This window comes from Micromys minutus (assembly GCF_963924665.1).
Source record: "Micromys minutus genome assembly, chromosome: 16".
NCBI classification, from domain to species: Eukaryota; Metazoa; Chordata; class Mammalia; order Rodentia; family Muridae; genus Micromys; species Micromys minutus.
The window spans coordinates 53,164,498-53,180,665 of NC_137985.1; the positions used below are offsets into that span (position 1 = coordinate 53,164,498).

The 16,168-nt window shown below is 43.0% G+C and overlaps 1 protein-coding gene across 1 annotated transcript in view; it reads right to left on the bottom strand.

Annotated features, from left to right (window-relative positions):
• Positions 1–551: 551 nt before the first annotated feature.
• Positions 552–16,168, bottom strand: part of PIAS1 (protein inhibitor of activated STAT 1) — an 89,946-nt gene continuing 74,329 nt past the window's right edge. The window contains exons 9-14 of the mRNA XM_080930294.1: positions 14,085–14,245; positions 12,257–12,387; positions 11,159–11,339; positions 7,192–7,334; positions 5,130–5,167; positions 552–2,692 (exon numbers count right to left, since the gene is read on the bottom strand). Of these exons, the coding sequence (XP_080786420.1) occupies positions 2,399–2,692; positions 5,130–5,167; positions 7,192–7,334; positions 11,159–11,339; positions 12,257–12,387; positions 14,085–14,245 (948 nt within the window). The 3' untranslated portion in view covers positions 552–2,398. The remainder of the gene's footprint in view (positions 2,693–5,129; positions 5,168–7,191; positions 7,335–11,158; positions 11,340–12,256; positions 12,388–14,084; positions 14,246–16,168) is intronic.

Consider the following 16,168-nt stretch of genomic DNA (forward strand, 5'->3'; position numbering starts at 1 on the left):
ATTTTAGAGTCAACACTGAAGAAATGAATTTCTCAGTAAGTGGAAGGAACTAAAATACACAGAAATCAAACGGCTTGTTCTCCCATGGGGACACAGCCACAGTCATAGGACATCTATCTCTCCAATTACCCACTTTCCCCTTAGGTTAGGAGGCAGGACACAGAAGGAAGGTGACTCTCTATAACTGGCATGAAGAATGCAGAGCTGATCTGAACCGAACTGTTCTAAATTTGTAATTCAGCATGACACAAAAAACTATGGACCAGTGGCCTAAAACTACTAACAGTAACCAAACCAAACCAAACCAAACCAAAAACCAAGAACAAAGAAAACCATTCATTTTATCTCAGACAGTTAAAATAATGTTTCCTATTGCTATGTTAACACACCCTAAAGTTCAGTGATCCCCACTCTAATCCCAGTCTAGGTAACAATTTATGGCGTCTGAAACGAGTCTAAATTAATACAGTAATGAGAACTTATAGAACATGTACTCACACCAGATGAATTTAAAAACATAACTATTTCTGGTTTGAACTTACAACAAATGTCTTGTTTTATTGCGAATTGTTGTGACTCTAACACACAGCTGTTTGTGTGGAACACACATGCGTAGGGAAGACGACGATGTTACTCACACACACTTGTTTATAAATACATATATACACACACACATATACATATCAACACCAACTTTTTTCAAAAATTCAAGTCGACATTTTAGTAGCAGAGAGACTATAAAACACATTATTTTTAGATGCCGCACTGTCATGTGAACCACTTGCTTTATTATACAACTCAAGACACAGCCATCTTGACTTCTACCTGGATTAGTATCGGTCCTTTTGTTACTGACGCAAGGCTTAAAAACAAGTTTACAACATACAAAGATGGTCCTTCCCCAACTCTGAGAACACGAAGGTGTAACAAAAAAGCAGGAGCTGGTGGTGACGGCCCCCGCTCTGCGGCTCAGCCTGCACCTCCCATCAGCTGCCACCCAGTTTCCACTGCAAGAGTGTGCTTTCCTTTCTGCTCAGTATGAGAGGCACTCTTTCCTTCCTTTGACCCTTAATTATCTCCTAAAAGCATTTTAATATATTTATATATTCTGCTATTGAGATTAGGTAAGACCGACTGATTCTTAAATTAAGAAAAAACAGCCTCCTATGTCATGCTTGCCACAAAAAAGGTGAAAGAACAAGCCCCGCTAAGAAAAGAAGTATACTCAGCCAGAAAACTAAATAACTAAGGTTATTTTAGCGTTTCAACTGTTTATCAAATAGATTTGCTATGGATTCACATGTGGGCTGCACTGTACTGTAACCTTTAAGGTAACTGGTGGAACGGAGTGTCCTGTACCAAACAGCGCTCCACAGCCCACAGGGCTATAAAGTTCTTTCATATCCCATTTTGGTATGAAGATCCTCAAGGAAAACTTGTTACCCTATGGCCAAAATGCAGGTACTCACAGCCTTGGCTTACATACTGAACACTGGCAATTGAGACTTAGAATCAACAAAAGTGTATTGTCATTCGAGGGCCTATCCGCTGACTGCTCATCCAGGCAGCTTTTGCTCCAGCACTTCTGGGAAACACACTCGTAGAGGGTAGACAGTAGATCACAGGGGGTCTGTGATGGAGAACGTGCACCTGGGAGAGTTGAGAAAGATGCTCATATAAGAGTTCGAGACCTCTGAAGCATTTTGAAAGAAGTAGGAAACTGATATTAACCAAATGCAAACTAAGGAGGAGGGGACAGTGACGACAGAACAGCACACACAGGTGCACAGGCGCTCCGCACACAAGACACACAGATACAGGCAGACAGACAGACATACGCACACAGAGCTCTGTCCTGAAAACAAAGGGGACGCAGTGAAATAGACAAGATTCATAACTTAAGGCTGGCAAACCCACACACACAGAATCCAAGTCTGCCACTTTAAAAATGGAAATCAAAGCTGTCCCAACCCCTTTCCCACAATAAACCCCATACATGCGATTGTTTCCGTTATTGCAAGAAAGATAATGCCACTGAAGTAAAATAAAACCCAAACCATAGGACAAATGATGAAAAGTCTTCAGAATCCAGAAAAAATGAACTGAAGGTTTGTGGGTGCTTGGTTTTTTCTTTTCTTTTTTCTTTCTTTCTTTCTTTCTTTTTTTTTTTTTTAAACAAGTGTTTTATCAGACAGGCAGTCTTAGATTTATATACAAAAGTAAAACTGAAAATATAGTTTTGTTCTCTGTACATTTCTTTTAATTTTTTTTCCTAAAAAAAAGGAAAAAAAAACCACGCTTGTATACTTTTCTAAACAGGATAAGGTAAAACAGCATAGAGTTCTCTTCTGCCAAGTCATTTAATCTGGGATGGGGTGGGCACAGCAGGGTGAGGGCGTCAGTCCAACGAGATAATGTCTGGTATGATGCCAAAGATGGACGCCGTGTCTGCGCTGCTCCTGCTGGCCACACCATGGCCATGGCTCTCCCTCAGACTGTTGGAAGACACAAGGCTGCTGTTGCTGCCGCTACTGCTTCCGTTGGTGGCTGGCAGAGAAGTGCTCCCTCCTGCACTTAGCTGATCAAGAAACATCTGCGAGGAGGTATACGGGAAAAATCGGGAGGAGTGCAGGAGGTCCTGGTCGTCTGAGACCGCCGCTGCCGCTGCGGCAAGCAGGGAGGTGTTGTAATGCTAGGAGGGACCAGAGACAAGACACTGTTACAATCAGATGCACCTCTACGTGCTCTTCTCAGCAAAGCAAGGCCCACATCCCGAGTGTCTGGCTCCTCAAGTGACAACGCATCCTGTAGTAAATGGTGGTCACTATTACTGATTGCATGTGCATATTTTGGGCATGTTTTAGTTTGTATTGCAGATCTTAACCCTCTGTTTCTGAGGTGTGCAGAAGCAGTAGGAAGGATACGTCCCACATCTCCAATGGCAAGTTCAGCCCAAGAATTGCATCACAGATGCCCTGGCTGCAGCTCTTGCAGCCTGTTTCTGCTCTCAGCACTGTAGGTGCTGGGCACAGGGCAGTGTTTGTGCACATGAACATCTCCCAGCTATAAAGGGCAGGAAGAACTTGCTGTAAAACACAAGCAATGCCCGCCTGCGTGGGGCACTCTCAGAGTCGGTGTGTGGAGCTGCAGTGTCTCTGGGTCAGGGACTGCTGCTGAGAGGCTGTGAAGGCAGAGGACCTGTCAGGTCTGGGGACTGTGGCTTTAGCAGCATGCTATGCGTAGGCCATTCTACATTGATTTAAAAAAAAAACATCCCAAGCTAGCTTTCTTTAATTTTGCTGTTTAAAAACGTTTATTACGTACTGATTAGGCACAGTGAGCTCTAACACTTTCACATGTATATATATATATGTCTTCCGATCAGAACTGCTTTACTACTTTCTCTGTTCCTGCTTTCTTTAGCTGAACACCTTCCTTTTTCCAACAGTCTACTTCGAACATGTATGTGTCCCAACGAGTTTATCAGTGGCTCCCCCATTAACCATTAACTGCCTACAAGTCTTTAGCTTCTGACTACTTTATTCTTTATAATAACACTTAAAACATAAACAAACCACATGGCTACGCAAAAATTTTCTGTCTTCCTATCTATACCCTATGAGATATAGTTATGTATTTTGCTAAAAAGACAAATTCATCACACACACACACCCTTTCCACTCAGGTCTACATAGGTAGGCAGGACTTAGAATTAGTCTGCTAGCCACATTTTGTTTCCTGGAAGGTTTCAGGACAGAGACAATGCCTGTTTCTAGACTCCTGATGACCTCCTAGGGTTCATCCTGAGGTGTCCCTCATCAGAACCGTGCTGTGCTGCTTTGCTTTGTCCCTTTCCATCTGAGATGCACTTGTGAACAGCGCACCGCACATACTCTTCTGGAGCTCGTGTTCTCAAGCATCTGAAGGGCTGATGTCTGTGGTCTCCTCAGTGTTCCTGTGGCAGTGTAACTTGGACAAAGGTCCTACTTAGGTAGTGGGTCCCAAAGGCCAGCAGATAAAGGTGTTTGCTGTGCAGCCCAAGCACTTGAGTTCCATGGGTGGAGTACATAGAGGGGGAGAGGACGACTCCACACAGCTGTCTTTTGACTTCCAAACATGTGCTATGTCACACCAAGCAACACCATGCACTCGATAGTAATAAAAAATGAAAAATGTCTATACAGGGCCATAGGAGAAGCTGAAAGAGGGAGAGATGGATGGAAATAATGTAAATAAAGCATACTCATGTGTGGAACCTGAAAATAAGACCCTCCTTGACTTATTTCTATTGCTTGGGAACAGGACCACCACACTGGCACTGGCGTGGAAGAGGATGCACATGGGCACCATCATTAATGCACAGCTTCTTACAGCGTGTGCTGCTCTTCAACAGTGCTCTAGCTCGCTGGCATGAAACCCAGGATGGCCATTCTGGACAGAGGCTGGGTCACTGCTTTGACAGCGACAGCTACGGTACAGAGAGGGAGGAGCTTCTGTGTTCGATCCTTAGTCCATGTCCTTAGCCACTTTTCCGATGAGACTTCTTCCACTTTGTTCTTGCTTTTCAAGTCTGCAGCTCTGGTGCAATGGGACCACCTGACTGGTGGTGATAGTCACTGACTGTCTTTCCACACTCCTTCATCACTTCTATGTTTGTGTCCAGGTGATTAGATATGGCCTTTTAGCAACTTTGTACATTTAGGGACTGAGATGAACAAAGAAGTATGAGCTAGAATCAAGCACGGGAGAAGTGAAGCGATCAGAGCTGCAATAAACGAGGACAGCACACTGTCTACCTGGAAAGCAGCAGAGCTTTGTCACCGACAGCCAGCACTCACAGACTGCACACAACTCTGCGTCAAACATGCCACTGGCAACGCAGGAGACACCACAGGCTAGAGCAGCTATGATAGCCTGTCCATCACACGGCTTACTGCCCTGTGCCTTTCTACAACAGGACTGAGGGTGGGAGTGATGAATGATGCTTTATTTAAATTCTTACAGACAGAGCAACCCTGGCCACATGTGCTCTGTCTTATAAGGAAATTTATTCTTTCTTATGGCTATGTATTATACTTTTAAATATTTTAATACACAATTAAAGAAGTAGATTATTCACATTAACATACCTGATTGTCTCCTGATAAGAAAGGAAAGAAATCTAATCCTGTGGAAAGAAAAAAAATGACCTCAGAGAAAAGAACAACAAAAAGGAAAAGCGAACCTTTCTAAATACCCAGCGCTTAAGTCTTACACCCATACCCTCTGGGTCCTGAACACAAGGAGCGCACACCTTTAGTTCCAGAGCGTGAAGGGGGCAGAGGGAGACAGATTCTTAGTTAGAGGCTAGACTGGTCTACACAGCAACTTTTAGGCTGCTAAAGTAAAATGGAAAGACTGTCTCAAACAGCAGCAGCAGCCGCCGCCGCCACTACCACCATCACCACCACCTACCAAAACAAACCAAAAAAAAAAAAAAACAAAGAACAAATCGAAAACCATGACAAGTCAAGCTAGGGGTATATGGCACTTCTACCTGTAGACTATGAAGGACAAAACCCAAGTTTTGGCAACAATACCTTGCTCTTATTTAATCCCCACACGTAACCGTTTGCTTGTTTGCCTGTCTGCTTAGATGTAAATCATGTAGAGCAGGCTGGCCATAAACTATGTTGGCTTGGAACTTCTTATTCAAGTCTTCACCTTGAGTGCTGGAACTACAGGCACACTACCTACCACGCTTAGTTTATCTGGCACTGGGAATCAAACCCATCCTCTCATGCACACCCGGCAACCATTCTACACACTGAGCTACATCCCTGTCCCTTAAGTAACCTTTCCATCTAACTTACTCCACACAGTGCCTCTTAGGGTCTTTCATGACTTTTGGTTTGACTTTACAGGTAAAAATAAGAGCAAGACAAATTGTAGGAAAGCTTTTAATTCTCCTTGTCAAAGTGTTTACTTCCTTTTACTTGATTAAAACCCAAGGGAGTCTGTATAGCTAGGCATGGTAGCACATGCCTTTAATTCTAACATTCAAAAGGAAGAGGCAGTTGGATCTGAGATATAAAAGACCCTGCCTTTAAAAAGAAGTATCTGGTGGCATCCCAGAAAGCCTGACCCGAGTTCCTGGCTGCAAGCAGACCCTTCCTAACTTATAATTATCTAGCACTGACAGATCAAAGAGTAAGAAAACCAATGTCTCATGCTGACGTCCAACCAGTGCAGAGGGGAGGGCCTCAGGATGTGTGACAGTGACCCAGGTGTGCAAGCAGGTAAGGAGGCCTGTATAGAAGACTGTTTTGGTGCCCCGCCTCCAGGAAGTGAAATGGTTAGTCTGTGAGCCACTAGGTCATAAAGATACACCTATGGCTGAAATTCTTTGTGAGATAAATGATGTACTGACATATAAAACTTAAAAAAAAAAAAAGGTTAAGTCTGTATATGACAGTATATGCTGGCTGGTGGATGGCTATGAGTTGAGGCCAACCAGGACTACACAGAAAAACTATCTCAAAAAAAAAAAAAAAAAGTAAGGTTCAAAAGAAACAAATTAAAAATATTTAAGAGTCACTACTTATAAGACAATAAAACAGGGCTAACAAGATATCTCAGTGTGTGAAGGTTCTTGTCACCAAAGTTGATGACCTGGGTTTGATCCCTAAAATCCACACGGTGGAAGGAAAATGAACTCCTGCAGACTGTCCTCAGATCTCCACGTGTACCACGGCACACAGCACCTGCACATTATAGTGCAATATCCTAGTTCTTAGGAGGCAGAGGCAGGAAGATGACAGCAAGTTTGAGGCCACGCTGGTCTACTATATGAGGAGCTCCAGGCCAAAACCAGGGCTACCCAGCAAGTCCATCTCTTGTAATACAATGTAGCCTCACACAGTATCTGTTACACCTAGCCATAATCAAAGAACAAAACCCAACATTCACTTCCATCAAACTGAAGGCCACATATAAGAAGTATGCCAACAGCCTATGGGACACTGGAAAGCTCACAATGCCTCAAGTTCACTCACTGCCCAGCATTCCCAGAGCAGTGGCGCTGGCTGCTGAGGAAGGCACCACAAAGGCCAAAGCTATGTTCTCGCTATACTCCCTTTCCTATGCTCCATCCCTAGAGTGAATGAAGACATTCCTCAGCCTGTGTGACACAGCAAAGGAGCAGGAACTCACCTTGTAAGTCATAAGGCATAGGTGTCATGTGGAAAGGGTGCCTGTAGTCCTGGATGAGGGAGGTGTTGATGTAGCTTGTATCTACAGCAGGAAGGCTTGGGGTCCGGGACACAGGTGATGCTTGATGAGGAAGACTTAAAATGCTGTGGAAAAAAAATGTTCAGAAAATTTAGTTGTTACTTTAACAGTTTAGCAAATGCAATTGTATCCCACAATACATTCTACTTTTTATGATTAAAAAAGTTTACTAAACAGTAACAAAAACCCAAACAACCAACCAACCAAACTGTGAAGCAAATGGTAAGAACTAATTTAGGCTGTGGTAGTGCTTGCAGCCCATTCTGAGATGCAGGAGCAATGCACAGTTGAGCCACATGGTGGCCATGAGGAGAAGGTACTTCCAACACAAACTGTGGTCCTTTCTAAGGTGCTGAATGGAGTGGGAGTGAGAAACCTAGGAATATTCTTCATGCTGGAGAAGTTTTTGCCAACCTGACACATGGCACAGTCATCTGAAAAAAGGGGACCTCAAGTAATAAAGTCCTCTGTAGTACTAGGCCAGCGTGGAAAGCATTTTCTAAACTAGTGATTAAGAAACAGGCTGAGCAAACCAGTAAGCAGCACTCCTCCACGGTCTCTGCATTAGTAGAGAAATGGTCGCACAGAAGGGAAGCAGAAACTCCAGAAAAGCACCGACAGGCTTTACCTCCTTCCCTGAAGGACAAAGGGCAGCCAGGCTGCAGTGGAACACATCTTTAATCCCAGCACTTGGGAGGCAGAGGCAGGTGAATCTCTGCATTCAAGGTCAGCCTGGTCTACAGAGTGAGTTCCAGGATAGCCAGGGCTACATAGAGAAACCCCGTCTCAAAATGTCAAAACCAAACCAAAGCAAAACTCAAACAAACAAACAAACAAAAAACCACCCCAAACAAAATAAAACAAAAAAAGAGGAAGAAAGGCAGGAAGAACTGATGTTGAAGGAGTTATGACAGCTTTGAAGGTCGACAGCTCTAGGTTTATGCACCACCACTGCACATGACCCCAACCTGAAAAAGGGAAGCATACAGGCATCTTCACTCCAAAAATGCAGTGTGTCTGTGCACACGCATAGTACATGGGCACCACACAGCACACACGGAGGGCAGAGCAGCCCCCGTGCCCACCCCTGCCTATTTCCACACTGCTCATGGATATGTTGGGTCAGATGGCTTATAAGCTTCAGGGCTTCTCTCATCTCTGTCTTATTAACTTAGACCCACGTGGTACTCCATCTGGCCTCACACAGAATCTGGAGAATCACCATGCTTTCACAGCCAGTACTTTATCCAATGAACCACATCCCCAGACCTATCTTTTATTTCCAATACTCTATGTCATGAACCTGCAGGTGGGGGTACAAATCTAATGGTACAGAATACATCAAAGGACACCAAGGTTAAATTTCTGGAACAGAACCCTAGTTATGAGTTTGCACCACACTCCTCTGAATGTAACTAAGCGTAAGACTCTCAGGTGCTGCACAGAAATGTTTCAATCAATGTAAATGTAAACCTTTTACACCTATAGAGAATGCATGTTCCTTAGCTGTGTCCTTGTCTATGCTTAAGAGAAGAAGGAGAAAGCAGTTGGCTGCTGGCCTTCTCGAGCACTCTGGTCTAACAGTCAGAGTGGAGCACACAGCAAGGTGCTTTGGTGCCTCATTCTTCCCAGTAACTGCTCAGGCGTGTTTCTTATGACCATGCACACCAGCAAAGGACCTGCAGGGCTGCCTGTTACAGCTACCAGCTGGTTGCTACTGTGAACACTCACAGCGCTGCAGATGCAGCCATTCTTTTAAAAATGCTGGAGACATCCAGGTTTCTATCTACATATCCACAGAGAAGCCTTTGCAGAGCTGTGTTTAGGCTCAATTCATCACTGACAAATACAGGGAAGTAGTTAATGCAACTAATATAATTTTTCAAAACATAATAAACAAAGCTATTTTGAGAAGAACTATTTACTCAGATAGTAAAATACTGCAGAGTTCTGAAAGCCACACAGTAACTCCAGACTACTTATACACTGTTTTTTTTAAAGAAAGTATCTTTTTTTTCTTTAAAAGAATCTTTAAAAAACATAAACAAAACAAAAACAAAAAACAAAAACAAACAAAACAAAAAAACCTCGAGTCTGGTTTTGTTTTTTAAAAGATCTATCTATCTATCTATCTATCTATCTATCTATCTATCTATCTATCTATTTATCTATCTATCTATCTCATGCATGTGGCTACACTGTTACTGTCTTCAGAAAAGGGCATCAGATCCCATCACAGATGGCTGTGAGCCACCATGTGGTTGCTGGGAATTGAACTCAGGACCTCTGGAAGAGCAGTCAGAGCTCTTAACCACTGAGCCATCTCTCCAGCCCCCAAAAGAAAGCATCTTAATTTTCCAATTATGGCACAAAAATATAACAATATAGTTGTCTTCTGATTTCTGTAGGAGGCTGCTTCTAAGATCTCCTGCAGATATCCAGATCCAAGGTCACTTTTTGTCTCTCATGTGTCATAGGATTTATATATCACCTAAGCATTCCATCTGGGTCTCTAAGTTATTTAGAACACTTACTACTACATCACCACCACTATGATTATTGTTATCATTATTGGGCAGGATGTCATCTAGTTCACGTTGGCCCTAAAGAGCCTTATGAATGATGGGGTTATGAACATGTGCTACAAACCCCAGCTTGAAAGTACAACATGATGGGAGGCTCTTGGGAAACACAGACAAGTCTTTAAACAGGGCTGCTTCAGGAATGCCTGAGTCACTGCAGGTCTCTCCTGTGTCTCACTGACCTGGTGTGCTCAGCATTCTACTGTAAGTGTTCTACTTAAATGAACTTTACAGCACACATGTTCCAGTTTTTAGCCAGTGTCCCACAAGCAGGTAAAAGTGAAGTCTAATCTTCTGTGGTTTCTGACCCAGGCTGGAACTGTGGAAGGCATTTCCACTGACCTTCTCACATTCAGAAAACATCAGTCTTGTCCTGTTTCCCAAGAGCTAACTAAGACAGACATGTGCTGTTCTGTCCAAGTCTGGGTTGGTCGTGAAGGTCAGCACAATGGCGGAGCAGTCAGCGTTCACAGGAAGGAATGTGCTCTCTACACTGACCAAGTCCGTTGGGGAAAGGCCAGTGGCTCAACTGCGCATGTGGCACAGACTCCAACAAGATGGCTACTACCAGACTAAACCTGGAAAAAGACTGTAAAAAGATCCTGAAAGGAAAGCCATACCTCAAATATAAGGAGATGACATAGGAAAAGAACATTTTTCTTCCCGCTCCTGCCCACCCCCTTTTTGGAGAAAGAGTTTCAATGTATTCATCAGGTGGTTTGGGAACTCAGAGATCCTTTTGCCTCTGCCCTTCCCAAGCGCTGGGATTAAAACAGGTATCCCACCACACCTGATCCAAGAGTAATTTTATTTACAATATTAATAAAAATTGGTTAAATGAGGGCCAGTATGATTGTTCAGTGGGTAAAGGACTAGCTATTACGTCTGGCAATCTAAGTTTGATACTGGGACCCACATGGTAGAGGGAGAGAACCAATTCCTGAAGGTTGTTTTCTGACCTCCACATACAAATAAAACAAACAAGTCTTCGTTAACAGGTTAAATGCAAAAAAGATAGTGCACCAGAATCATCTTTTTAAAACACTGTGTGAGTGCATATGAATCGTTAGAAGGCATAGCACACCAAGCACTCTTAGTTGCTGAGCCATCTCTCCAGGTCCAGAATGCCCCTTGATATTAGGATCCTAGATACAAACTCCTGGAGAACGGTACTTTACCCTTCAAAAATGCACGTCCCTGGGAGAAGTCCACGTACATTTTGTGCTCACACACTGGTGATCTGGCAGCCTTTGCCCCATTTGCAGAAGAACTTTCTGAGTGTCTCAGAAAGGCCCAGCTGCACTCACCCTTTATTACTTAGTGGTGACGTAGGAGACAGGGAAGGACAGGTCCTCTTGGCAGGGGGTTCTTCCTCCTCTTCATCTGATGAACTGTCAATGGTTAGGTCAATCACCTCCACTTTCTTGTTTTTATTTGAGGACTGGTTGTGGGAAGCCACCTGATGCTCCAATGTGGAGCTCAAGCATCCTGTGTGGGAATAATTAAAACACAAGACCTGTGTGAGCCCCTCTTCTCAGAGTCCCTGCCGACGGGCCCAGCAGTTCAGCAGAGCAGCGCTATGGTAGCGGGGTGAAGGTAGCTCCGCTTTATTATGTGGCTTTTTTATTGATTGTTAATGAATTATTTTGAAAAATCATTTTGAATTAGAATAATTAGCTTAAAGCCTTTATTACTCCCAAAACTCTGGAGGCAGAGGCAAAAGATCTTTCTCTGCGAGTTTAAAACCAGCCTGGTCTACATAATGAGTTCCAGGACAGCTAAGGCTACGAACATAGAAAGATCTTGCTTCAAAAAAACTAACAAACAAACAAAAAGAAAGTATCTTTTATATCTACTTTGGAATAAAAGTAGTATTAGAGCAGGACTGCATGTTACACATATGTTTATCTATACAACATCTAAAATACCTAGAAAATACTGGTCCTCTCCTAAAAAAACACAAAAAAGCCAAATCTATCCACACATATATGCAGATTGGTGTGGCGCTGCATGCCTTTGGCCTTAGCATTCAGGAAGCAGAGGCAAGTAAATCAAAAAAAATGAGTCTTCAAAGTCTAAAACAAAACAAAACTAAGCGAAAACAAAAAGGAGATGGGGAGGGAGGAAAAAGCATTGTTCACTACTCTGCACCAAAAGCATTCAAACTTTTAAAAGTAGGTGCTTCAAAATGATGGCTTTAAACTGCTTTGAAATCTAGTACCATAAAAATCTTAAGGTTGGCAAAATAGTTGATTTAAAAGGCGTCCTGCTATGTGTGGACATTTAATCAATAACCTAAGATTTACTGAGTTATCGGACTGCACAGTAATTTCAACAGCCTGCAGCTCAATATTAAAACCACGCTGCAGCACAGCAGCGACCACCAGGGCCACGGGAAGCCTCACCATCGACTCCATTGTAGGAGGCAGTGACTTCTTGCACTTCCTTTTTCGACCTCATTGGAGCCCACGAGCCGTCCTCCTTAAACTGTATCTCGTCACAGTCTGTACAGTACTTTAGGATTTCCATAAACAACCTGAATGAACAACAGAACACGTTGAACCGTAGTCAACGGAAGAAAGGGAAGTAGAGCAGACAAACCGCAGCCATTCTCACGCATATGCTAACTGGGGACGTTTACACAGAGATGTCATGTAACTGGGCAAGAAATGACAACTTAAAATATTTCTTCAGTTTGTTCTGTGGGTATAGGTGCCACAGTGCACATGGAGCGGTCTAAAGACAACTTGTACCAGTTGGCGCTCCTCTTCCACCGTGGACTCTAAGTATTAAGCTCAGGCTGTTAGGCTCTGCACCTTATCCCATTGAGCCCCCGAGAGTTTTAAAGATACACATATTTCCCATTCTGTTTTTGAGAGAGCGAGAGATCTGTATTACAAGAGAAGGAAGAAGATATATACTATACAGAGCTGTGAAATATTACTATTAATTTGGATCTACAAGTTAGTTATTTCATTTCTGAAAAATCCAAAAGGAAACACTATTTATTCATATTCTCCTGAGACTCAACATTTTTAAAGCCCTGGGTTGTTAAGTCTTTTGATAAATATATTCAATTTCTTATATTACTGCCTTCAAGGCTCTTATGTTTTCTTATACATTGTAAACAAACTGCCTTGTTTGAGTGTTTTGCTGAACAATACTAGAATTATTAGGGAGGCATTTTCCCCTTTTCACAATGCATTTCCTTGTATCTTACAGAAACCTAGAGGGAATGGCAGACCCACGGCCAACTATCTACAGGTCAAAACCAACAGACAAACTAACCAGGAGAGCCGCTGCTCACGGTAAGCAATGGTGAGGACAGAGAAAGAAACAAGGGGAAGACAAGGGGGGAGACAGAAGCAGCAGAAAGGGAACTGCTATTAACGAGCCGTCCTTCTCCACAAGTCCGGACAGTGCAGAGCAGGGCTTGGCGGAAAGGACAGAAGCCAGGTCCTCTACTGAAAAGCCCAACTTTTAAAAGAAATAGTTTAAATAATTTGTGAGTGTGTGTGTGGGGCCTCTATGTGCACATGGAGTACGGAAAAAGGCATAGGATACACTGGAGCTGGGAACTGAACTTGGGTGCCCTATAGAAGCAATACAGCTCTCAACTGCTAAGCCAAAAGCTAGTTAGCACCAAAAGCTATTTGTTTGTTTGTTTATGTATTGGATGAGTTTGAATTAGCCAGAATCTCAAAATTTGATCATTCAGTCTCTTAATGCACTTTGTAGGTCTTAGATGTACTCCACACACACACACACACACACACACACACACACACACACACACACACACACACACTGTTTAAAACTGTTGCTTTAAAATAATAAAAAGGTGCGGGGGGGGGAGGGGGAGGAAAAAGCATGTGTTTTCACAACAAGCAGAACACACACACACACACACAAATAAAATCAATGTAAACAATGTTTTCAAGAGGAGGGACACCAAGATGGTGAAAAGGTTCCTGCCACCAAGCCTAACAGCCCAAGTCTGACATTCAAAGCATGCATGGTAGAAGGAAAGAACTAACTTTCCACTGCTTTCCTCTACTTCCATATGTTCAGTGAATCAATGCTTTTATAAACCTCAAAGATGAAAAGTTCCTACAATACTACTTACTCACTTTTAATTACTCACTGATTCCTAGAGTAACGAAAACCCTATAAACAAACACATTTGAAAAAATTACCTCTATGTTTTATCTCAAACCTGATAAATATACATACCCATCAATAATAAGGTGCTCGTATGGGGCCTTCTTATCACAGACAGGACAAACCCATGTTGGCTTTTTTTCATTCATTTGAATATACAGAGTTGCATCAAAACACTGAAGGTGGGAACAGGTTAGAGCCCGGCATGGGATCGTCAGCCGCATTTTCCCAAGCTTTAAGAAAGGAAAAAGGTCAATATTAACACGTGTTGTTGAAACACAGGCTGCAACAATGACTTCCCATAATACAACATGCGTGTGTTGTGATTTAAACTGGTGCAAGGCTCAGGTAATGTGATGGAAGAGGGGCCTGAGAAGCATGAGCTTTGCCCAGACTGCTTCCTAAAAGACCTGTAAGGGTAACGCCAACAGACATGCTCAGGAAAACCCTGTACAGGGGCCCCTGCTAGACAAACAACCATACACAGACAACTGAAGGATGCTGAGATTACAAGTCTTCCCCATGGATGACGAATAGATGATCCTCCTAATTGGTTATCAGTATCAAATGGTCAGCTCTGAAATTATATACATACAAGTAATAGTCCATCATATGGACTGAGCAGGCTGTATTTATATATTTAGGCATATATATAAAAACAAGAAAAGAGGCTGTGATTTTGAGAGAAATGGAGGGGGTACTTCAGAGGGATTAGAAAAAGGAAATGGAAAAAGATTATACTTATATTTTAATTTTTAAAATGTAAAAATTTTAATATAAAAACATGCTCTGTGTGTGTGTGTGTGTGTGTGTGTGTGTGTGTGTTTCACTACTATGGAAGAAAATAAAACATTTTTTTGAGAAACCTACCTGAAGGTTAAAATACTACATGCTTGGATATCAAGCAGTGACTATGGATAGAGGCATTTACCATCTAGACTGCAAATGTGCACATGCACTGAACTCGGGGCCTCATGCCTGCTCGCCAAGCACGTCACCACTGAGCTGTGTTTGTGGCTCTCTCACACTCTCACTGTCTAAATCAGTCTTTGACCTAAAAAAAGCTAAGTAGAGATTTAGAGACAAAGAAGACATGGAGATCAGCACAGACTCTAACCTCATCTCTGAATGAGTACTCGGTTCACAGGAGGAAGCCCAAATCAGCTACTTTCTCCATGATGGGAGCGGTGACTGGGGCAGGTCTGAAGGAGACAGACGCTCAATCTCCTCACTGGGCATCATCACACAGCCCCAGCTCCCAGACATCGCTAGAACATTGGGGGACGTTTTTCTTGCCCAGTAATTGTGGACTACGCTGACACAAGCTGACTCTATTCCACATACAGAGGTCTTTAATCCTATACTGCTTGCTTGGACCCCAGGTACTGCTGGGGACCTGCACAAGGAATACTGTATTATGATCTCCATCCAAAGTCCAGAATGGCAACAGTGCATGTAAGCTACTCACTGTCTATAATGACATTTAGTAAGTTCATGGGAAAGTATTCTCCATGTTTGTGAGTTAAAAGAGGAAAAGGTTTTTGGCTTACAAACACTTCAGGGAACCATGTAATTTCCTTGTCTACCAAGGAAACCAACTGTTATGGGCCTGAATCATTGTTGTGATTCCAATGATTTACTGTGCTTCTAGAGAAGCCACTTAGCCTTTCTGGGCCTCCCTTTCTACCTAGAAAGTAGCACCATTGCCTCTCCACCTCCACTGGATGCGGTGATGTACAAGTTAGAAGGACTCTACCATGCTAACTGCTTACGACAGAAGGGATGTCATTTATGTCCACAGCACGGAGAGCAGGAGGAAAGTTAGTGTTCTCCTCTGTGTGCATCACCCGCTGGAAACAGCGCTCACTCATGTCCTTGCCCTTGGCTTTGGAAAAGTCTTCACTATACTGTGGTGTGACAGTCTAGTATACAGACAGACTGTCAGCTGTGCATGCTAGCATCCTAGGGGAAACGCTTTATGTCTGAAAGATGTGAAGACACTGGGGCTTATAAGAATAAAGGCATGTGAAAGGAAAGCTTTAAGAACAACCTCTTTCAAAGTATAAATAAAGCCTGTGGCTTATTGCTTGGATGCTGACATCCTCCTCCTTCCTGTCTTTCTGCCTGCATGAAGCATCAGGGGGAACCCCACAGCT